General features: G+C 37.5%; 1 protein-coding gene across 4 annotated transcripts in view; it reads right to left on the bottom strand.

The window, feature by feature from the left end:
• Positions 1-24,779, bottom strand: part of ORC5 (origin recognition complex subunit 5) — a 69,325-nt gene that overhangs the window by 4,131 nt on the left and 40,415 nt on the right. For all 4 annotated transcript variants that reach the window (XM_064656358.1, XM_064656356.1, XM_064656359.1 and 1 more), the window contains exon 14: positions 2,640-2,752. In XM_064656358.1, coding sequence (XP_064512428.1) covers positions 2,640-2,752 — 113 coding nt within the window. The remainder of the gene's footprint in view (positions 1-2,639; positions 2,753-24,779) is intronic.

The following is a 24,779-nucleotide window of genomic DNA, read 5'->3' as shown; positions in this document are numbered from 1 at the left end:
CATAAGAGGGAATACTGTGTTGGAGTCTATTTAATAATCCAGTGACAAATTTAAAGAAATAAACTACCACTGTTAGACTTGCATGTCATTTTGTCACTCAAAAATGTGCTTTAGTTACAAGGCTTTCCACAGAAACAAAATCATACAAATCATAACAAATGCTGACCTTATCAACTGAATGAAACACAACTGTCCTGTCATAACAACTGGGTTTGTTACAGACTCTCTGAAAAGATCCACTACATTCAACAAACACTAAGAGAGCCCTACATCAGCTAGTGAAAATCCATCAACTTGTGTTTAAAATTCTTAAAACAGAAATTAAAGATTTCTAACAAAGAGAAGTCCAACTCTACCTTCAGTTAAATGTTTAACTACTATGTGGTAGAAAGCACGGAAATATGTCCACAAAGGCAGAGTATATGCAAGAGAATAGAGCCAGACGTGAGGTTCTGTGGTACTGAAGGAAGAGACTGTACCCTGTCTGCAGTTATCACACTAAAAGCCGCCAGCAAAAGACAAGTTTTTTACTCTTTTCCAAAAACAGGTGGCTTTTTTTAATGCAAGCTTCACTTTTGCTTATAAAATACAGAAAATGAAATGACAATCTGAACAGCTTGAATGGGGGTGGGGAGGGAAAGAGCATCCTTTTTTGTCCCACCCTTTGCACTCTCCAGCCTTCCATTAGAAAATACGCTGGAGTAGCAAGGCTGAGATGGTAACAAGGCTGAGGTATCTGAAGATTTTATTGACTAACAAACTTATTTTAGTGTTCTTATAGTAACAGAGAAAGAAGAATCAGAAGATGGGCTGCTTACTTGATGTATATTTTGGTTGAAATTGCAAAGTAGTTCTTCTCTGCAACAAATACAATGTCTCCTATGGGTGGTTAAAATCTACAGTCTAATCTGCAGCTCCAAGACTATAGCACAGAGTGAAAAAGAAATTTCTTAAAGTACAGAAGCTCATGCCTTCGCTCCACTGAGAGAAGAGGGAAGCCCATTTATCTGAGTTCATGAAATCTTGTCTTTTTACAGATTATCCTCCTTAAAGATTTAAAAAAATACTGTGGGCTGAAAAATGTATTTTAATAAAACGTGTAATAAAGGAATAAAGCGAGATAAAAAAGGGAGGAAACAGGAGAAAAGCAGAACAGGCCAACTTCAAATCCATCAGGTCATCTGAACGTCCCTATCCATGCAGCACAGAAACACAGCAAACTACTTGGAGGGGGAGAAAAACAGAACTGCTTTCTTCCTCATAACACGTAGGAAAAGTCGGTTTGGATATATATAGGGGTATATACATATATATACACATACACATCTGATCTAAAGGAAAGCAAGCCAAAGCACTATACCGTGCACAGAGGGTTGAAGTGATAGCGTCTCTGAAAACTACTTTCTCCCATAAGCATGAGGGGCATAGCACAAGTTTTGGTCCTGTTTTCTGGCCATCTCTACTTTCCAGCAACTCTAATGGAGCCAATGAAACTTCTAAGGATGTTAAAGTCGCAAGGAGAGGGCTGTCATTTCAAGTATCTTTATTCAAGGATACATGCAATGTATAACTGTATGCACAACGATCCATGTTGCTGAGCAGGTGGATCTTGGTACCAGGGGGAGCTTTTCCAGGGTACCGTTCACAAGAGACTTTATTGCTGGGACTAGCAAACTGACATAACAAAGCCATTGAGGCCCTGGCAGTGTGGTCCAGCCAGACCTGACCCAGACAAAGTTTCGTTCTATGGCCTGTACAATTGAAAATTGAAATTAGTGTATCTGTTGCATTTACTGACAAGGCTACGGACATTTAATAGCTCAGGAGAGCAACATGTGCACTGAGGTTATAGCATACAGTCTACACCACAGGTTCCTCTGAAATCCCACATTACAGAGAAGAGTTGGCCTTGAGAACATTTCTCCTCTGACATGTCATTTCTGGGCTCTGTTCTGGCTAGACTGTCTATCCAACACTTTCTAACAAGCTGGCTGCAGCAACAGGTGTGAGGTAATGCTGGTGGCATTTGATAAATATGAGACATAGGCCTGATTGTTGCATTGGTATTGCATCTACTTCTGTCTGCAGATTATCGACAACTCTCCTGATGGACCTGGAGCTGTTCTCAGACTTCAAGACTGAAGGCTCTGAATTAACAAAGCCACTGACGTACCTACATTCATTTACTGAATTGGCTTGTATCAATTGCAGATCACACAAGACAGACTATGTGGAAGAATTCTCATAATCTATGTAGTTTCTATATCATATGTGCGACAGACATTGTTAAGAACAAAATATAATTTTAGATTCAAATACCATAATGTGCCTTTTGGTAATAAAATGGACTGACATTTTAGAGCAGTATTTTCACATGAAGTCCCTGACCTTTATTAAGCACAAAGACAGTATGTTACTGTAACAGATACTGCCACTGTAACACAAATCTTTTTCAAAATAGGATTGGACTATACTTACCTCAACTTCTCATAAATAAGACAACTCAGTCATTAATTCTTAGAAAACATCCATATATTTCTATTCTGGTCTGCAAAGAGCTAGAGGCTGAGCAAATACTTGGTTTGAAGTCTCTATTCATGTCAGCACATACAACAGTAAATGAACTGTAACAGGCTCACCGGGCAACAGCTCTGATGAAGTCCAGAGACACAGTACATTTGTATCGTGGTCCTTCAAGCTGGTCGTTCTGGCCAACCATGGATAACAGCTGGAGAGTCACAAGAGAGGTGATCTGTGAACAAGAGAAACTAGTAATATTAGTCAATTTTGTTAACATGAACAGCAGTGGTCAACTTGGTTTTTTTTGTTGTTGGGTTTTTTGTGTTTTTTTTGTTGGTTTGGTTTTTTGTTTGGTTTGGTTTTGGTTCTTAGGTGCTCACTGATCTTCACATAGTTCTACAGCTTGCAAAACCAGGAATGTATATGAATTTTTCCATTACATTTACAGCACAAGAAGTGAGAGACACAGTCTAAACCCTCTATCCTTCGTATCAAGAAGAATTCTGATCAGAGGAACAGGAATTATAGGCATGAGCTGAACGTTTTTCAAGTCTCTGCCTGACACCCATGAGAGACTTGGATTTTCTTTCCATTATACCCAAAGACCTCCTCTTGAACTTTCACAATCAAAGCTGGATACTCCTGTGCCAGCTCACAGCACATTTTGAACAGATGGATGTATCACTCTACTCCAGACAAAAAAAGAATTTGAAGGTTGGAAAGGAAAGGCTGGAAGATTATGTACTTAAAAAGAGCAGGGCCTGAGTTGGGAGAAATTTGCCTACAAACATACATAGAGTCTCTTGACAAAGCCATTGATTATTTTACCAAAATAGCAATGTACCAGAATAATTTTCCCTATCTTTGTTCTTCCAAATGATGACTGCAGTATCACTGAAGTGCAGTTGTGGGATGTCACCACTGACTACAGCCAGCCCACTCTGACTCAGTTAGGAAAAAATGCTGTGGTGATTCCATTGTCTCCCCACCTCCTCCCAGCTCCCAGATGAAAGAAAGAGGTAAAACTCAGAAAATTTTTTCCTGGCCTTTGCAATAGGTGGCACTGACAATTCAGGGCAACAAGGTTACAATCTGTGACAAACTGGTGTCTGACCACAGGTCTCATTTTTAAAAAACCAGCCAACCATGACCCACTTCTGTGTAATGATAATAGCACAGTAAGGAATTTCTCAAGAATAAATATATGAGGAAAGAGAGTGTCAGTTCAAACCTTCAAGGAAGCATATTGCTATAAAAAGCATCAGCAAGTTCTCATTGGTATCAATTAAAAAAATAATCCTAACTCAGTAGTAACCTCACTCTTTTGCTGAAAATATACTTGGTCTTCAAATTTGTGACAGTACTTGCAGGAGGTAGGAATAATTACTGAGGTTTCTCCTTAAGTGGACATAATATAAGAAATTGACACCTACCTGAGGAGAACAGAAAAAAATACGGTCACTAAGAAAGAGGCAATTTTTGTAACAGCCTGTGCTTAACTTTTTTTTATGTGGCATAAGGCAACAATAGCTTTGATGCCATCATTCTGCAAAGTCTTTGCAGTTTGATTAAGGAATGCTGGTCTACACACAGTCACAAAGACAAATTCCATTTACTTAATTTAGATGATTTATGAAATTTTAGCATTGACAGCATTTAAGAAAATTGAACTCAGTATATGGTAAATGGCTCAAAATCCAGTTCATTAATCACTTTGAATGTATCACTGAATTGGTATAAACCTCAAACTTACTATATGTTTATTTTCTTAAAATACTCATGAGTTTGAGAGCACATTCTTCATTCAACAAAGTCCTTATTCAGTCAGTGAAGAAGCATTATGAAGTAATCTGCTGTAACAATTGCTGATGTACAACCTAGTGCACCAATACTGGCAAATCACTTCTCCAATACAGACTTGCAGCTGACTCTACCTTCAGAGATCACCAATGAAGGAATGGCAGCAGGCTCCTAAAAGCTGCCAATGACCACAGCAAAAATCTGGACAGTGTGGAGCTGGACCCATCTCAGTTTTATGTGGTATGTAAAAGACTCCATATACAATATTACAGGACATGAGACTATTGATCATCAAAGTAACACAAACTTACTTACCAAACTGCAACCTTTTACTAATTTCTTTCACAATACTTTGCTTAATAAAATGTCATCACAGAGAAGCAAGTGATGAAACAGCAAGTCCTGACCCTGAGATCACTTAAAAAGACAGCAGTAGAGAGAATTGTCGTTTTCAATTCCTGCAGGCAAGAAACAGTTTTATATCTAAGGGGAGTAAATAGGGACCAGCTTTCTTACAGACAGTCAAATGTTAGAAGGTAAAATACCTAACTCATTAGTTTTTGGAGTAGAATTCAAGATATAGTTACAGATGTCTAGCCCATACATGGAGAAAGGCAGGGATCACCAAAGGACAAGTCCAAAAGCCTTCCTGCTGAGGGGGCAGTAGCCTGGAGCTTCGTCTGCACAGCTTTTTCAATGGGTTCAGGAGGAATCAAAAAGAGCAAGGGAGTTCTATCATCCCAAAACAATCACTTCTTCATTTTGTTCTGCTTTATACAATATAGCAGGATTGTCCTGCTGCTGAGTCAGCCACAGAAATGGACAAGACACCTATTTTGTGCAATAAATTGATTTGTTAGAAGAAAAGATTCAACTGTGGTAGATGTGGGAGTATTAAGTTCCTCAAATATCTTGTGTTGAACCTATCTGTCTAGACCCCATAAATTAAAAATTACTGCCTTCATCAAATGGTTAAGAAGTCTTCTAGGACTCAGAAGGTTCAAATCCCTCCTGACACAAGAGGTTTGAGCGCCCCTTTGCTGAATGTCTGACAGCTATCTTGGTGGGGGGCAGAGGAAGGAGGAAGAAAAAGCTGTGTATGGTATTAAATCATCACCAGATCTAACTTGCATTCTAACTGCTTCTGAAGCTGAGCTATTTTGCATAAAATTGCAATCATAGAGTCTTTCTCTGCCTACTTAGGGCATTCACCTGGCAAAGCAGGATACAGTGGAATGAACTGGGTTTAAGACAGTGTATTTCCAGTAAAAAGCTCACCTATAACTTAAGCATTGAAAAACCTTACTACTTCAAAAGTTCAAGTGTTGTAGAACTGCAGAGGCAATATGCTCTTAAATTAAGACACATCAAAAGTTTGAAAGACAGATGGGAAAAGTATGAATGCAACGCCAAACTAATTGCATGTCTTAGCCAAAAATACCCCTCTACTTTTCAAATCTTTTTTTTTTCCTTTTCTTTCTTCCTTTTTTTTTTTTTTTTTTAATACCATGGGTACAGTGGCTCCATTTCATGATCACAAAAGCTTAGGAAAAAACATCTGGCAAGAGCAGACTAGAATCAAGCCAGAAAAACTGTGTGGCATAAAAAAGAATATTTATTGAGAATCTTTGGAACAAAAGAAATTACAGTTGGGAGAAATATTCTAGAGTTACTTGTGAATTTACTTAAATTGGAAATGATTTAATATTAGCAAAAATTAGTAAGTAAATGAAATATTCTAGAGGAATAACAAGAAAACTGAAAAAAAAATATTACTGATCTGAAAGATACAAAGGAACAGGTTTCACCACTATGTTTAAAAATAAGTCATGGCAGAGCTTGGTTTGAAATACATTTGAGTGAGAAACCTGCTGCTGAGATCTTGGACCCAAGGTGAGAATAATCATAAAAGCACAGTAGAGAGGTGCTGCCAGGAGACAACGATTGCTCAGATTGCTTCTGGAGATGCACTGGTCAAACATGGACATTGAAACCTCTGGAAAAACACAAGCAACCCACAAGCCATCCTTAAAGGCAGCTTTTCCCCCTATCAGCCTGGACTAACAGATGGGCCTTGCATCATTCCCCAAGCAGGCACAAAGACTGGCTTTGTGAGCACATGGCTGCACAGAAGTGAGAAGGATTCCAGAAGCAGGGTCTGTCTATTGAGAAAGGCCATGTTCTTCCTGAGGACATCACAAGAAGCAAGAAAACATTCTGTGAGGTGCAAAACATGAGCAGAATTAGAACCCAAGATACAGGGAAACACATGGTTAGTTTGGGTGAGCAATGACAGACTATCACAGGAAAGAGTCTGGACAAAGTGTGGGACACACTTCAAATCCATAAGATAAAACTAAATAGAGAAAAGAATGCTGACTATTTCAGGTGGAGGGGGAAGGTGATTCCTCAGAGATGTGACTGAAAACTCACCAAGTGGTACATTTTAAACTGAACTAGAAAAATATTAATGAAAGACACTAGGAGGAACAATTTCAAACTGGCAGAAACATACTAGATGATATGCAAGGTATTTTTCATCTCCACAGTCTATAATCGTGAATTATCTTGCCCAAGACGCATTAATTCTAACTCTTTAGTCTGGCTTACTTTCACCCACAGATTCTGAACCTCAAACGTATCAAGAAACTAAGACCTTACCTTATTCAGCACCATCAGACAAGGGTACTATATTTTTTCACAGTCCTATTAATTCTATGCACAGCCTCATGCTTTGCAGCACCATCATCCCATGGCTCTCAGAGCAAAGGTGCAGCTCACTGCACTTGTTCGAAACCTACCACTGCCAAGAGTCACATTCGTGCACATGCTAAAACCACTGCTATGCAACAAGGCACTTTGAAAACCAGATGCCACTTACAAAACACATTTCAGTTGAAATAACTGTGCAATAGTCTCCTGGAGCTAAATTCAATGATCCTAGTACAAATCATGTGAGCATAAAAAAAACCTGCTCAAAATTATTTCAATCAAAATTATAGCTAGTGTATTCTCAGTATGTCAGCCTCGTTCCAAAAGCTCATACAGAAAGGTAGCCATAGAATATTGCAACTATATATGTTTAAGCCAGCAACTTAAATTTAATAATTTAATAAAAATTATTAAAAATAAATTAACACCTTTCTGAATGCTTGTACAAAAAATCAGGTTTTGATACTGAATTTTGTTTTGCACAAGGCTTTTAATCATGAAAAAATACAACAGAAGGGACATCCCTCCAGATTACCCATAGCCTTCCAGTGTGCAATTAAAGCATTCATCACCACATGCTTCAGCTAGATATTTTACCTTTTTCTCAGCTTAAAGTAATCTAACTCTTTTTTAAAACTATATTGTGAACGCAGTCAAAATGTTTTTAACAGAGCCACCCACAGAGTGGGGTATCCCAGACAGCACTCTGTGCCCCTCACTTTGGTTAACACTCACACAGGTGGCTGTACAGGATGCTACAGGGCAGTGACCCACCCTGCTTTGCAAGCAATTTCTTTTATGAATGTTTGCATTTGGTATCTTTCTTTGTCCCAGATTAGTTACTTTTCCATGTTTGTGTCACATAAGTATTATTTCATAATTTTGTGTTCACTCTCCAGGACCTTGATTTCATTTCACTCACGGCAAACCTATGGGATTTACACATTTAAAAAAGTGACTCCACTGGTTTTTTCAAAGCTTCATCATAGTGGTGGCTCAGTCATTTATTAAGACAGCCAAAACTTCCCTTAGTCTCTAAAAGACAATCCCTCTGTATTAAGAAGAAAGGTTTATTTACCCTCAAGTACATCACCTTGAATTTCACGCTGTTAAACCCACTCAGTTTGTATCATTCTCACCACCTTCAAGATACTTCTTGTGTATCTTCAGAACAGAAATGTTTAATAAGCCCAAAGCATATAACATTGAATTTTACAAAAAATTCCTTCAGTTTTTACTCTACAGGTCATTAGAGTCATTCTCATATGGTATTTTCTCCACTGTATTATCAGTGTTAATCACCTCCAGCTTTTTCTACTTAGTCTTACTTTTTGTGGCCTATTTACACAAAATAATATTTGACATGAAACACTGCCAATTTCATACCCTTGGTTCAAGGGATAAATGTGCACCTTTGGTTTTCCCTTTTCCCCTCCTCTTTTGCTGCACTACTCTCCTCTCTCCTGTCTTTTAGACCACAGAACACCATTCTGCACACTAGAAGCTGCCTTACTTATAGCATATTCTCCTGCAACTGGCTTCCTTGTGGCTTTTCTCTTGAATCTCAATAAAGCAAATGTATTTCCCCTAGTTCAAGGAGACAATTCCTACCCTTGCTCTATTCATATTTTAGAATACTTTCTCTCAATTAGCCGCCTGTCTTCTAGGGTTTTTTTGTTCAGTGCTCTGACTAGCTGCAAATCTTGGCTCATCAGCACAGCATCTTTTCCCTTTTCCTCTATACTTTCTCATTATCTCTACTCCTCACATCTTCTCTTCCCAAAACCACTGTTTTCCAAAAAAACCCCCAAACTAAATCACAACGTAATTTTTTAAAATGGGAACACTGAATCAAGATCCAGGAATCATCCCAGGACACTAAAAAGGCAATTCAAAAACGCAAACAAGAAACCCAGAAGGAAGTATTCTTCATCCAAATTAGTACCTAATCTGCGACACACTTTGCCACTGACAACTCAGCGTGGTGGTACAGTTCTATGGAATTAAGACAGCCACTGCTCACATTCATGGAAGAAAACACAACCATAGGCTGCTGAACACAAAGAACATCATCTCCCTGAAACACATTTAGCCACAGGTTAAAAGAAGTTGTAACATATATCAGACTATGCTCATCCTCTGCTCTCTGGTCTTATACTTTTCCTGCATGTTTGGTATTACTTGGAAATAGTCAGACAGTTTTACTGTCTAAGAAGTAAAACAGTGGGTAAACCCACTTTTGTTTTTGTCTGACTTAACGAGGTTGTTGCGATGCATTCATCAAAAAAATAAGTATATCACCTGCACCTTCTACATCCTAGCACCGTGTTTCTCCTTTAACCTTCTCCTGTGCCTCTGCAAAGGCTCTCTATTAATTACTGTATTCTCTCCATACCCTGAAGTCTTTTTAAAAAAACCAAAAACCCACATGATGAAAATCCAGCTTCCCCCGCCATCCTTCTGAAAAGCTTCATGATATCTCAAAAGTATATGCACAGATTACCCCTGCCCACTTCATTGTTACAGTAACATCACTTTTTAAAAGCAGTTCAATAATACATTCATTTGGGAACTATTATTAAAGAATATTTCAAAGTGTTAATGAATTTGCTTTCTCTTCATTATTTTTATTCAATATAGAAATTAGGAAAAAGCTACTTTTTTTTCTCTCAGCACATCTACTTCAGCATCAATCAATTTGCCTAATAAGAAAAAGGAAAATAAAAGGCAATTCACAACACTTTACTCTCTGTCTCGCTCTGCTCATCAACTCTAAAAAAAAAACATAAAAAACTCTATAGAGTGATGCATGGATAAATCAGTACTTCTGAGTCAATTCCCTCACTTTGAGGATCAATAAAGTACTTCATAAAGGCATGAAAGGCATGATACAAATTTGCTTGATGTGGTGTTTTCTGAAAGGATCGAATTATTTTCTGTACCTGAGGATTATTTGGAAATATTTTCAGAAATTTGTTAAGACCCCGGAACTGAAGACAGGAATTAATTTTGATAAGCAAAAGAAGGTTTGAATGTATTAGCAATAAGTTGAAGATGCATCTCATGTGCTCCATAACAACCTGGGAACACAACAACTCCTGAGTAGGAGGACTACAGATTTAGGTTATAGACAGATAATTCAGAAGTACTGCCCTTTCTAGTCCATACTTCAAAATCTGAACAACTGAAGATGGTAACAGATGGCCAAAGAAACACTCGGGGAATGATGTTTACAGCTAATTTGATTACTTAAGTCAGGTAGCTTCATAAAGTGGACACCAGACAAAGGCTGGCTATTTTTCAAGGCACAGGCACTAGCCAACGCAAGTATCCTTCTGCCATCCCCTCATTCATTTCTGCATCAGAGGTCTCAGGTTCCAAAAGGGTTTTTTTAGATGAGGAAGGCAACACAAAGACTGTTTTCCGGAAGCAAACCCTGGTGCAACTGACCAAGCATATAACCTTAATTCCCCAAATCTAGAATTTTTTCACCTGTTTCCCTTCCCCCTTCACTTATAACACTTCTGTCCCACCATGGCACCATTTCTAGATATTGCAAGACAAGTTCTATAAAGAACAGAAGAAAAGTTTTAATGCTATCCCAGTATAGAAAGGTGTACATACCAGCCTTCTACTGCTATATGAAGGAGTTCTGTTTGTAAATATAGTTTTGCATTAAAAAATAATGAAAGCAATTAGGATTTCAAACCTGTCCTGAGGATAAAAAATCCGTCCTTTGTATATGCCAAGAGCAGAAATAATGAAATTAAGAGATTTCTCATAATCAGATGTTTGGGAATATGTTCTAAGTCTAAACTACCTCCTTCTCCAAAAAAGAAACAGATTTTCAATGTGTCTTAACTACAGTTTATTTTTGGATGATTATGATAATTAAGCGTTTAAAGAGTATTGATCCAACTCTTACATAAAAGCCCAAGATATCAAGAATATTTTAATTAAAATAACCACCCCAGGAAAATTTGACCCAAATAATCCCAAAATACAAACCTCAGATATTTCAACCACAAGAACAGACAAATGGTAAATACACTGTAGTCTCAAGTGAGAGTCTGCTCCAAAAAACGACAATTTAAAGATACATTTATTTTGTGTCTTGAGATTGTTAAAACAAATCTTTACAGATTCTCCACAGTACCATGCTGCATCTCAACTACTCACTACATGCATTGCAGAAGACTGCAATCAACTCCACATTCACTCTGACTACATAAACTCCGCAAATTTTAGTGGTTCTATAACAGAAATAAATAGTAACAAAAACAAAAATAGAAAAAACTTGTATTAATCATTAAAGTATGTAGGTACATCACGCTGGTACAAAACAAAGATCTCTCCTAGCCCAGTGTGCTGTCTCTGGAAAGGACTGGCAAAAAATGCTTTGGAAAGGGTATAATAAAATTGTAAGCAAGAAAAATTGCCCAGCATACTGGGTCCTAGTAACCTTAATTTCAGGGACTTAATAAAATCGTTCACACATATGGATCTGACCTGTTGAAACAATACATTTCATGCTGTTGTTGTACTGTCAAACTGGAACTAAAAAAGTTTGTTGGATTGTGACATTACTGCACCCATCAACACATCAGAGGAGAAATTTATTATTATGTGGCTGCACACCAAGATATTAAAAACAACACTGCCTAGCTCTCAGCAAGAGCTGTATATATGGCATTGAGTCATACCAGTTGCCATCATACCATTATGCCATCAAACAGGAGAGATAAAAAAATCCCTAAACATCTGATTTACTTTTATATAAGACAGTAATTAGAATTTTATTTGATAAGCAATGGACAAACCAACAGGTACAAACAAAGCTCTTGTACAACAGCAACCGAGAGGAAGAGTTACACTTCTGTTCAAACTCTTCCCTAACAAAATCAGGGCATTTAAGTTTAACATCTTCCCATATCTTTGTTTACAGGTACCCTTGAGCAGAACAGACAAAACACCAAGAATGAATGCAAATTCCAGTTCCAGGTTGGCCAACTGTCACCATGCAGCACAAGGGAAGAGAGGACTCTGCAAAGTCACTCTCCTCAGCAGCAGGAAATGGGTAGATCTGGAATCTCCCTTCCCTGAGCATGGCAGGAAACCAAACAGACTCAAGAAGAATATTCTGTTCTGAATCAGTAAATCTACGGCATTTTGTTCCAGAAGCAAGGGAAAGACAGGATGAAGACTGTCACTCCTCTAGCTTCTTGAAAACAAATAAAACAAACTCTACTGTAATAGCACAAGTTGATAGTTGTAATCTACAGTAAGACATGTTCTTTTCATTAAAAAAATGTGTATTATAAGTTTAGATATGCTACAATAGAGGCTAAAAATTTATAGCACCCATTTTTGCTAGTCTTTCTACAGAAAGCAAAGCTTTCAGCCATCCATGAGAAGCCATGAAATATTAAAAATTTAGATTCAATGACCCGTTAAATACATTAGATGCAACTGAAAAAGCTATTTATAGATATCTTTATATCTCTGCATAGATATTCTACAAAATGGTCAAAACTACCAGTTTTCCATCTCTTATTCAGTTATAGTTGGCTTTATCAGATAAAGCGCATGAAATATCATCTGTCAGCACGAAACATCATCTGTCAGCAATTAACTGTAAATCAAAAAACTGTGTTCTTCAAACACAACACTTGTTTTTTTATGCAGTTTCCATCACCCTTTAACACAACCATGAAATTCTGCTAGTTATGCCATGTATCACTTGCTTTTCTAAGGTGGAAAAAAAAACCCCAAAAAACCCCCAAACAGTTTCTGACACTTGTGTTTGGCAAGAGGGGCCCCCTGGTGGTCTAGTGGTTAGGATGTGGTGCTCTCACTGCTGCGGCCCGGATTCGATTCCCGGTCAGGAAACTCCTCCGGGCAGATGGAGCTTTTCAGCCCTGTAAGGCCATCCATCTAAGAGAAGGTCACTCTAAACAAACCTACGTCCTGAGGACCTCACTCCCACCGTCCGAGCTCGCTCGGCCCCGGCAGATGAACCTCAGGATTAAAGGGTGGGCTCAGTTCAGCGCACACTGTGTCTCACCTAAAAAATCCACTGCATAGGCTCGAAGGGTAAAGACCTTTCCCAAATCTTCGTTTGCGAAGACTGGCCATGAGTTTGGCAAGAACCTGTGTTGGGTAAAAAAGTTACAGACAGCCAAGGCAGCCAATGAACTAGCAAACCAGTGTGCTGCCACACCCACCAACACTGCTGGTCAGTGAATCCGACAAACAATACGTGGGAAGCAAATACCTGCAAAAGGGATGCATTTCTTAGTAATGGTACACAGCCAATTAGCATTTCTCCTGCCTTCACAGCTTCTGAGGATAACTCTGGACATCAGGAAAAACTTCACTGAAAAGGTGGTTAAACATTGGAACAGGCTGCCCATGGAGGTGGAGGAATCAACATCCCTGTAAGCATTCAAGAAACAACTGGACATGGCACTTGGGGCTATGGTTTAGTTGCCATGGTGATGTTCAGTCAAAGGTTGGCCTTGATGATTTTGAAGGTCTTTTCCAACCTGAATGATTCAGTGATTCTAAAAGCATAAAGGAACCTCCACAAAGTGTCCTATTTTAGTTTCAGTGGAATACAGTGCAATCAAGAAACATAATTTCTCAGGTTTCTGTGGCTAATGAACTTATTAATTTTTGCAGTTAATAGTTGTGATAGCCACTCTATTTTTTGGATAATCATTGTGTCAAGACTTTTCAGTAATATTCAGTAATTATAAATCTGATTTTTTTAAATACTAAAATTAAATCACTGCAAAAGGCTTAATCCCCCAGAAGTACTGTACTGATTACCAAACTGAAAAATCCATAGACGGGATCAACAGAAAGGTATGAAAAACCTAGAAAGAATCAAACAACCAATGAAGTTTTTTGATCTCAACAGATGAAAAACAGTCACTTCATACTAATACAGCTATTGCCTACTGTAGTGAGAAAATACAGGAGAAAAACAAAACTGAACAAAGACAGAGAAGCAGCTGATGAAAACCTACTTGTCATTCCAATCAACTGTGTTATATCCTAAACATTTTTTCACCTCCTTGAAGGCTTTTCACATAAGCTTTACATAACCTGTAAGCAGCTCACATGGTTGTCTTCTGGAATCTCTTCAGTAAGCAGAAACAGAAGTATTGCTCGAGGATATTGTAAAATGTCCATAGTAGAATCTGCATTGCAGTCAATAAATGTTAAATAAAAGGTATCAGAGAACCAATTGGTCACAAAGTGTTGCTATCAGTCTGCTATTCCTCAGTAAGAGAAGTGCAAGCAGCAGAAACCAAAACGTGTAGGGTATGCTCTGGTGGTGAACACTTCCCCTGGGAAGTCCCTCTCAGCCACTGAAGACTCAGGACCTGTTTTTAAGAAGTTCTCAACACATCTTGTCCAAGACCACACATTAAGACAGGCAAGATGGTTACTGCCAGGAGCTGGTTATTGGATCAGGACATACAGACTATTCCTTTGAGCTGCCTAGCACTCTGCACCCTCTTCATGGCTGGGTTCAATTTAATTACCAGGTCCTGCACATCTTGTCCTGCCGAAGCACTACATACTGTTAAAACTTCACCAATTTTAACTGCAAAGTGCACCAAAACTTCATAATCTCTTTTAAGCCTATAACTGCATTTCTAAGACACAATTCTGCATTAAAAGAAAAAAAAAACAAACTCCCCTCCCAAAAACCCCCACAAAGATTCATACAAAGACTTTTCTGACTCTAAAACTCTTCTCATTTATTTTATAACAGAGAAACTGTGCAATATAAATGCTACCATGGTAACAACTCACTTTATTGAACAAGAGAGAAAATAATTATCCCAAACCTGCATATCATGCAAGCACATGCAGTAAATTTAGTGCTGCCCTTTTTTCCCCTTGCTATTTTTCTTCTTGCAAAGAGAAATAGGTTTTGAATTTATACCTTATAGCAAGCCAGGCATCATTTTGCCTGTCCCTCCCACTTCTTTGTATATTTTACACCTCTTGAGTGCATGATGTGAAGGACCCAGTTACTTAGAAAAAGAAAAAGGGATTAATGAATCAGAAATGCTCTTCCCCCTCCTGAGTTAAGTACAGAAGACTCCTATGTAAATGCTTCACGCATTTAAAAAAAATGAAGCCCTAAGGCAAGCACAGCACATGCTTAGTATTCACTCAGTATACTTAAACAGGAACCCTTAGTTTATAGTAAACCAAAAGTTATTTATCTCCAAACATAAATTAAACCTGATTTTACTGTTCTGTCCAAATATTCCTTGTGATATTATGTTTGTGAACATATATTTATGTACAAGGGACAGCAATATTTTCAGAAGAACTGCATGGATTTAGCCATACAAATCCAATTAATCTCAATAGAACTTGTATGGCTAAATCCCTGTGCTCAGCTTTGACATTTTAGAAGCAGTGGGGGAGGTTTTTCAAGTACTGAATATGTATTATACAAAACTCAGTTTTCTCAAAGAGAAATAAAATAGCATGTAGATACTTACAGATATCAACAAACATTTATTTCTGTCAAGAAAATCACATTCTTAGCAAAGCAGGCAATGATTTCCACAAAACTCTGTTTTACAAAAAATAACAGTATTATCCTGCAGCCTATGAGATAAAACTAATCACATGTACATATTAGTTGGATAAATTGTTCTTATTTTACCTCCAGTTTTGATCTTTTTACTTCATTTGCAGTGCATCTGCCTCTCTGATATAAAATGTTAAAGAATGAATTTAATCCAGTGTTCACAGTTGGAGGATGTGTTTGGGATGCATAAAATTCATGTTTTTAAAAGATCACTTTAAAGAAGTGACTTAGAAGTGCTGTTTAGAGAGACGATCTTATTTGCAACAGACCTTTCTCACTTTTTTTAGTTTATTTACGGTCCTAAACAACTTAAAGAGTAGAAACTACTCTCAACCAATTTCAGCAAAAAAGAATGCAGTTAATTTTGGCTATCTTTTAGGAGATTTCTTCAGGTAGTAGAAACAATTTATGTGTACACACATTCATGGACACATACAATACAGGCTGTGCAAAATCTTAATTCACCAAGTTGTTGTCTTAATGGAGCTGGAACTCTCCAAATCATCCAAATACAACTTATCTTGGTAGGGAATTCTTTCTGAAACATAGTATTCAGTATATTTAATACTCCTTATGAAGCTCTTACAGAAAATGAAACTACAGTTCCAGTAGTTGAAGTGGTAAAACTTATAATTCCATATCAAAAAGGCTACTCTTAGCTGCCTTCTCCCTTCCCCTAAAGCCCTCAACAATCAGCTGAGTTTCAGTTCATAAACCAAATACCACTACAGCAGTTGAACAGTCAAATCCCAAAAGTCTTGCAACCACAGAAGTGATAAAAATAATGTCCCCTTTTATAATAATTTAGGTTTTGCATTTGCTAGTATGGAAACCTTCTTTTTCCAGTTCAATAGCTGTATAAATCATATAGAGGCATGGAGATATCTTTGTTTGTATGTTTTTTTGAAGAAGAAAATGTAAGTGACCATTTGAAAATTAGCTGGGCATATAAAGTATTTAACAAGTCACTAAAAGGACAAATTCACCCAACAAAAGCCATCATGCTGCAGTTTACTTTTCCTGTATATGAATGCGTTAGGTAGTTGCTCACAGGAAGGGTTAGCCCACATACTAGTTGAAAAAATTTATTTAAAGCTAGTTTTATTTCAAATAAATAATGACCGTTCAAGTACTGTATCCTCAAAGACAGGAATAATAACATCACTTCTTCCCTGAAATGGATGATTAAGTTACTATTTCATAAAGAACTAAAGCCATTAGAAGCAAAAACATTGCTTAATGTTTTTGCTATACGTTGCTAAAGCAATGTTTTTCTCTAATGGTGTGTTCTGCAAATGTTATAATCTGACTTGAAACAAATTCATAAAAGCAAAAGCATTTACAAAAAATACACACTATCAATTGAGACAGTATCTGACATAATTGCCTCTCTGGCCAGAAGCTCTCCTCAAAGCCTTCCTTGAATCTCCCTTTACATAAAAGTTGTAAATTTTGGGGTACAGAAGTTCAGTACATTAAAAATGTTTAGCATTATTAAATATACATAATAAAATATTTAATATTTAAATAGACTCAAATAAAAAATTGTTTTGTAAGGAAGATTTCTATCCATAAGCCCTTCCCAATGCAAAAATCTCAAACATCCCTCTGTCCATGTCCCTTACAACTTCAGCTTTTCTACCTCCCTCACAACTCGGAATCACAGAAGGGTTGAGGTAGCAGGGATTTCTGGAGGTCATCTGGTCCAACACCTTGCTCAAGCAAAGCCATCTAGACCAGGCTGCCCAGAATAGTGTCCACACAGCTCTCGAGTATCTCCAAGGATGGAGATTCCACCACCACTCTTGGAAACCTGTGCCCGCGCTCAGTCACCCTCACAGTAGGAAAGTACTTCCTGACATTCCTCCTGTGTTTCAGTTTGTGCCTGTTGCCTTGGAGTAGAGCAGTAACTCCTGTTGTTCATTACATCCCCTTATACTCTACACACTTTCTGCTCCTCCTGCTTCCCCAGTTCTCAACCCAAAATGTGTCCTGGGTGTGCCCGGGTCCTGGCTGGGTCCTTGCTAAACAGCCAGCACCAGGTCAAAGAAAAAACCTGTGCATCTGCTGAACAGTCTCCTGAACAGAGGGTATGAATGTGCACACCAATTTTCATTAGATTCATAAGACTTTTTTTTGGTGTAAATTTGAAACTTGTGCCTTTCTGTCAATTTCAGTCAGATCTGGATAAGCTAAAAAAAGGTGTTCAGGAGATAAACAAGGTGAAAAAACTGACAGGTGTGTGATTGAGTCCATTCCCTTAGGAAACCAAGCTAGAAGACTCTCAGGAAATGAAGTAACATTCTGATAAGCAGATAACATGAATATACCTTATACATGCTAAAGATCATCACATTTAAACACACTGAGTAGTTGGATGGGGCAGCCTTAACAGAGTTATCCTCAACAACTTATGCTGCACTTCCCTGCTCCAGACAAAACAATGTTTGGATGTGGACAAATGGACAACTCAGTAACCAAACACAGACATGTTTATCCTTTATGACAAGTTTGTTTTGTGGTGAGACTTTCTTCTTTTCTGTTTGTCTCATTTTTTAAGATATAATACAAATTCTTCTTTAAAAGAAATTAGAAAATCTAGAAAACTGAAATAAGCATGAGATTTCCGTGAAGCCTCTGACTAAACCTTCTTGGTGGTCTTTGGTACCACTAGCTTGTTGAAGAAATCAAGGATGAAATACAGTCAGTAGCTATAAATGCATTCAGGACCATTTCTTTCACAAATAAACTTAGTGATTAATTCAGAAACATAATTTCCATTCAGTTGACTAATAAAATGATACCTTACTGTATCACTTATCTAGGCTCAGCGCTTAAATTTTAGTTTCTAAATGCTTATTTTCTTCAAGTGACAAGACTCTCAAACTCCTGCCTGAGTGCAAGCCACAAAAAACTGTGCCTCCCTGCTTTTAGGCTGGTTCATCACCAGCCAGAGCGTGAGTTACAGTTCTCAGTGGCAGAATGCAGCCTATTCAAAACAGCATGATTAATTTAGCTAAAAAGAAAACCAAAAGCAGAGAGAAATGGATTAAATAACAACAAAACCCTACATACATATGGTCTTATCTGAGACTTGCCTTGTTAACATTCCACTTTTTTCAGTCAGAGGGTGAAGCACTTGCTGGTACTGCCCAAGTGCTACTGCTGCCTCTGACACTATAACCTGAATCCTTCCCCCTCCCAACACAACCCAAGGCTGAATTCAGGTATTGTTCCTCTCATTACAAAGCAACTGAAAGAAAGCCACTGCCAGGTTCCCAGAAAGCTGGGAAAGGCTTAACTGCATTTAACCCTTTGGGCTCCCTGGAACCAGCCAGAGGATGTCCTCTGGTGCCAGGGACCCACATGGTTAATTCCCCTGTTCTTTGTGACTATTAAATGCTGCATTTGAGAATGCCACAGATGACAGAGGCAAAGAGGAGGGAAATGGTGCTACAAAACAGAAGAGTTTAATTTTCTTCAGTGGGATCAGGTGTTCAATTCTACTATAAAGATCCAATGGCAGGACTAGAGATGTAATATGATATTAACAACTATTCACTTTCTGGTTTTTCCTCCAACAAATAAATGTATTCAACTTGCCAAATTTGTTCGCTGGGTTCTCTGTAGGAGGAGAATCCAATAATGTAATGAACGGATGGGAAGGCAGCTGTGCCCAAAAATACACTACCATTTCATTTATATGATGATTATTCACAATAAATATACATTGCTATGTTTCTTGTGCTCAGAATGGGAAGTAAAGATATCAGTATATATGTAATGCTTACTGATGTCCAGCTTACCACAGCTGCAACTTCATATTTAGAAGCAACAAAGAAAAAGCTGGGACAATGAGGAAAAAATATCTCAAATACTGATGGAAGTGACTATAAAATATTATTTAACAAAGACGTTAGATTTATATTTGGAGAAAAAACACTGGCAACTTACATTGGGTTCACCAATATCAACATAACCAAAGATTCCAGTGACCCACATGAAATTATCACCAAAGTCAGGTACTCAGTAAAGAAGCAGTCCAGATACCAGCTGCATTTTTATCTGAAGCATGTAGTCTGACACCTTAAATTCAACAAAGAATTGAAGAATTTCGGAAAAAGATGGCCTATTTCAAAACAGATGGATACCCAAATGTTTGCTTACCTTCTACAGTTCAAGACTAAATTATATATTTTTTATATATTATTTATTAAGTATCATTATTTCATATCACATCCTCTTTCCTTGAATTTTTACTATGCATTCCTTCAGTGATCAAAGTGTCCTGGCCAATCAATCAAAGCTGGTCAGGTCAGTGCCTGTGTGCCCTTTCATATAAGGTACTGAACTACCATTACAAATTTAACAATCTACAGATACAATTAAATTTTTTTTATGGCATTACAAAATAACTAAGACAAACACCTGCACATCTTTTCAAGCAGGAAAACTGTCACTTTACAAATGTCTCCATTTATAAGCAGCGGGCAACGTGAAGATGCCTGTACTGCGTCAGTAACTGCAACTACGAAGTCTCCCTATATTAATGATGTGTCTTGCATGTAAGTGCATGATCTGGAGCACAGGGCTAACTTCTGCATTTCCCCAGAATAGTCTTTATTTGTTCTAACCCCACCACAAAACAAATAAAATTTAAAACCAACCAAAAAAAAAAGCCCCTCCAGAAAAATAAGGAATAGATAGGGAAACTGCTATGCTGGTTTCAAATTCCTTCCTGTTCCTTTTAAAATACATTAAGATTTAACATCGAAACGAACAGCTTTTCCCCTACTACCTAATGAAATCCAGTTAAAAGTATTATGAAGATGACAGTGATTGACAGTTACATGATGACACACTTGACACACATCACATCTGCCAATACTTATATTTTTTCCTCATTCATGCAGGGTTTTTTTTTTCCTGAAAGTACTTATTAGGTCAACATTTCCTAATTTAACATGCACAGGAAATTGCTTAACTAGCCTTTTAACATTTGGTTGCAAAATAAGAGTTAATCATTTAAAACAAATTAAACTGCTGTTTGTCAGTACTTTTATTCATATGAAAATGACCTTAAGCAAGCCTATCATCTGATGCAATAGATACTCTATATGGATTGCACTTTTATAGGTAACAGATAAGAGTATTGTTCTGCTCATGAGGCAGAGGGAGTTAAATCATGAAATATTCAGTTTTAATTAAGATTACTGTATCAAAGGCAAGGCTTAATGCAGAATTGAAGTAAGGATCAAGGTTAATGCCTATTCTAAAGCAAATTTACATAAATTATGTTCCACTGGTGTACCATGAGTCTTATTTTGTCAATTTATATGTGAGACCATAGAAATTAAAGGTGGAAAATATCTGTTAAGTCATCTTCACTCTCCTCCCTCCAACACAGAATTCTTTTTCCTTCTTTCATGTTTACGTCTGAGTGCTTTGTCCACTATCCTTTGCAACAGCTCAAGCAGCGGGGCATTGCACTAAAACTTCAGGGCAGACTAACACACACTTTACCATCTCCAAAAGAAGGGGGTTTTATAGCATTCAAAGCTAAGACTCCCCTCATCTTATTTCATTACTCCTACTTAGACCTTTTTTGAACTCCTCTAAATGAATCCTTTCTTGGCACTTGAAGTCTATAAAAATACCTTCAGACATTTTCATCATCCCCTGGTAGCTATTTAGCCAAATTAGTGTAGGGATCATCTCTCTTCATCTGAACATCACCAAGCACACAGATAGCTATAAGTAATAATTACATGTGTTCATTTCCTTTAATCTTTCTTCACAAGTCATTCCCTTCTAGCCTTTAATTTTTGCCACTCTTCATGCCTACATCTTCTTTTAAGTATTACTGCTTTGCAATTATTTTCCTTTCTCTGAACAGCTTTATTTCAGGTCATATCCACTTATGCATGCTAGCTTGAATTTACCACTTTATCCTGACTTTTTCACTGATGTGTGTAGGTTTTTGTGGTTTTTTTTCTTTTGTTTGTTTCTTAATAAAACATCAGGCGCAAATCTCTTCCCTGTTCATGTCAAACTACCACAGAAAAAAATAAAATTAGCTGCACTAGAGACCAGCATCTTAGCTTATTAAAAATATGATAAACTTAAGTGCTAATAAATTCAAATTGTTTATATTACTCATTTTATGTTTGGCTCTTTTGTCAGGTTTTAGGCACCATCTATTTTGGGCAATCAGTCTGAAACACCTTTGGTTTTTAGGGTACATATAATTAACCCTTTTTCTTGGCATTTGTCTTTCTTAGTATCTGCATAAACACTTCGACCCAAAAGAAAATCAAACAAGGACTTCCAGCACTATTTTTTATCTCCTATCATACTGATGACTCCCTATCATGTTTGCTACCTTTCTTCCTCATCACTCCTACACACGGAGTTATCCCCTGTGCCTGAGCACAATATAAAACTACGAAAGCTTTACCTGAGCCAGATGGAGACAGCTTTGCTCTCATCGTGAATTTCAGACACTGAATTAGTGTTAGAGTAGGTGTTAATCTAATCATGGAGGTGATAAAAGTTGATTTCTTTACTCTAAGGAGATACTGCTGTGCTGAAGTCTCCACCTGTACCTCTTCATTTCTCCCAGCGAAAAGAGGTGGCCTGGTTCTGGTCTGGTTCTGGTCATAGCTGCACAGAAATTAAGCAGTCAAATGCATTCCACAGGCTAGTCCCACAAAATGCCTACCACAAGGTTTAATCCAGCGTGGTCTCACAGCTTTGTCTAGAAGGGAAGGAAAAAGGCAGGCCAAGGACATGCTGACCAGCAGACCAGCCCACTGTGCAACAGCTCCAGTCAGTCAGTCCCCATGTGTTCCCAGTTAGCTACCCTGCCCCCTTTACTACTACTACTGGAAGGCCATCACATTTTATGATAGAAGGTGTTAATTTAAACAAAAAAATTCATTTGTAAAAGCTAAGTACCAGGGTAAATTTAAATGGCAAGTCTCTGTCACTATTAACTAGCTCAAAACAAAAGATTTTTCAAGATACAATTAAAAAGCAATACAGAGATTTTGTGCCATTGATGCCTCTGCTATACCTGTTCAGCGAATCAGAACAGATTACTTCAGACTCCCAGTCTTCTAGACTGTCAGTCTAGCATCTTTCACAAGCACTACAGCTACACAAATTATTAAAAAGCTTTTCTCTACACCATCAGTGTCATACATCCATTAGAGGCCATTCCACACTAGAAAATATCTGTTGCAAAAAGTCTTCCTAGGCCATATGCTAGTAATAAATAAAAAAAGCTGGAAAAGATAATTTTATAACAACAATCTTCAGTTTTCTTCTCATGTCTGCATGGTAATCTCTTAAATCAATCTGTTTACTCTCTGTACTACAGCAAAGTTTTTTTTTATGTATATGTTCATTAGTTCATCTTTTGACATTCTCTTTCATATTTCTTGCCTAGGTATCTAGAACATGGAACACCCTCTTACTCATTTTAAGTAGGTCACAGATGGTCAACAACATTTATAGCACTCTTCAATTATTAAACTAGCCCAACCTGGGTCTTCATCTTCCCTTCCTGTGCCTTTCAATAAATATTCTGGCTACCACCTCTCCTATTTTTTTTAAACTCACCACTAACCAGAGTCTGAATTCAGAACTTTCATGAAGACTTAGATGTTCTTCCTGTATATTCTACTCCTTATATTGGAATATTTTAATATGTTCACAATAGGATGATGAATCTCCCACTCTTCATTTGTATTCTATTTCAAGAAACATTTATGGGAGATGAGCAGGCAAGAAAGAAGTATGTAAAAACATGTACACTGAAAGATACCCCTCACTGTTCTATGTGAATTGTTATGGAGACCTAGCATCAGGTCCTCTTAGAAAAGACAACATTTATAAATTTATAATGGCATACATAAATAACTATTAGTTAGAAAACAACACAATAATTTGAGAAGAATTTGAAAATAAGAGATTTTTGAAACTGGGGTTTTTGTTTTGTTTATTTCCTTGGGGGTTTGTTTTGGGGTTTTATTTGTTTATTTTGTTTTTAAAGATCTTTCTCTACATGGATAACATCAGCGTAATGGATGTTCATCTGAATGAAGTTAAAGTTACACCATTAAATGTTAATGAAACACACTTACAGATCAGCATCTGCTCATCTGAATTAGATCTGTCTTCAAATATTTCAGTTTCAGTTTTAGTTAAGCTATCTTCAAAAATCTACACCCAATCTCAGTAATCTTTTTAAATTGTACCTCTAAAACACTTCCTGAAATTTAAATAACTGAGCAGCCTTTCATTTTTTTTTGGTATATCTTCTATGAACTCCACTTGCAGAGGTTACACTTTTCATCTTCATGTTTCATATTTCAAAAAACAAAGGTAGAAGATCCTACCTTTCTTGACATATTTGGCCTTCTCGCATGGAAAAACATTGCACTCAGCATTTTCCACAAGACACTGAGCTATTCTGTAGTTGCTGGTACTGAAATACAGCACAAAGCTGTAGGGTTCACACTGCAATTCCAAGGATCTAAATAACGTAGCATCATCACAGAATTCTGCAAAATAATTTTCTATCAGAAAAACCTTGTCACCAGAGAGTCAGGGTTTCAGCAACTGTTCTCAGGAATAAGTCAAAAGCAGTCCAGTGAAAAGGGATGGAAAGGCCAACACCAACTTGCCAGCTGTGCAATGCAGTCCTGGGCATCCTCTTCCCAAGTACCCAACGCAGCGTAAATGGCCAATTTAATCTGCAGGAGGAGTGAGTGGGAAGGTGTACAAATCAGTCATTGCCCCTAGTCTGCAAATGTTTTGACAACAATATGACATCCAAGCAGGAATATTTGATAGTTGGTTTTTCTGTGAGAAAACACTTTTTAGTCCTTCAGGACAGACTAGCTTTAGATAGCTACAATGTAAATATTTGTATCTGAGGCTGTCTTGATTTCATTTCTAGAGGATGAAGCAAGATCAGTACATCAGGACATGGCTCACTGTAACCTAGTACAGATTTTCATTCACAAGTGGGTTTAGATGCTCATGTCCACCTCAGGGCGCACGTCTATTTCTCTCAAATAAGTAGAAAAGCACACCAAGTGACTACCTCAGATGTACT

The sequence above is a fragment of the Pseudopipra pipra genome, chromosome 5, assembly GCF_036250125.1.
Source record: "Pseudopipra pipra isolate bDixPip1 chromosome 5, bDixPip1.hap1, whole genome shotgun sequence".
NCBI classification, from domain to species: Eukaryota; Metazoa; Chordata; class Aves; order Passeriformes; family Pipridae; genus Pseudopipra; species Pseudopipra pipra.
Note: the sequence above shows the minus strand (reverse complement) of the source record. Positions and strands in the feature narration are given on the sequence as shown.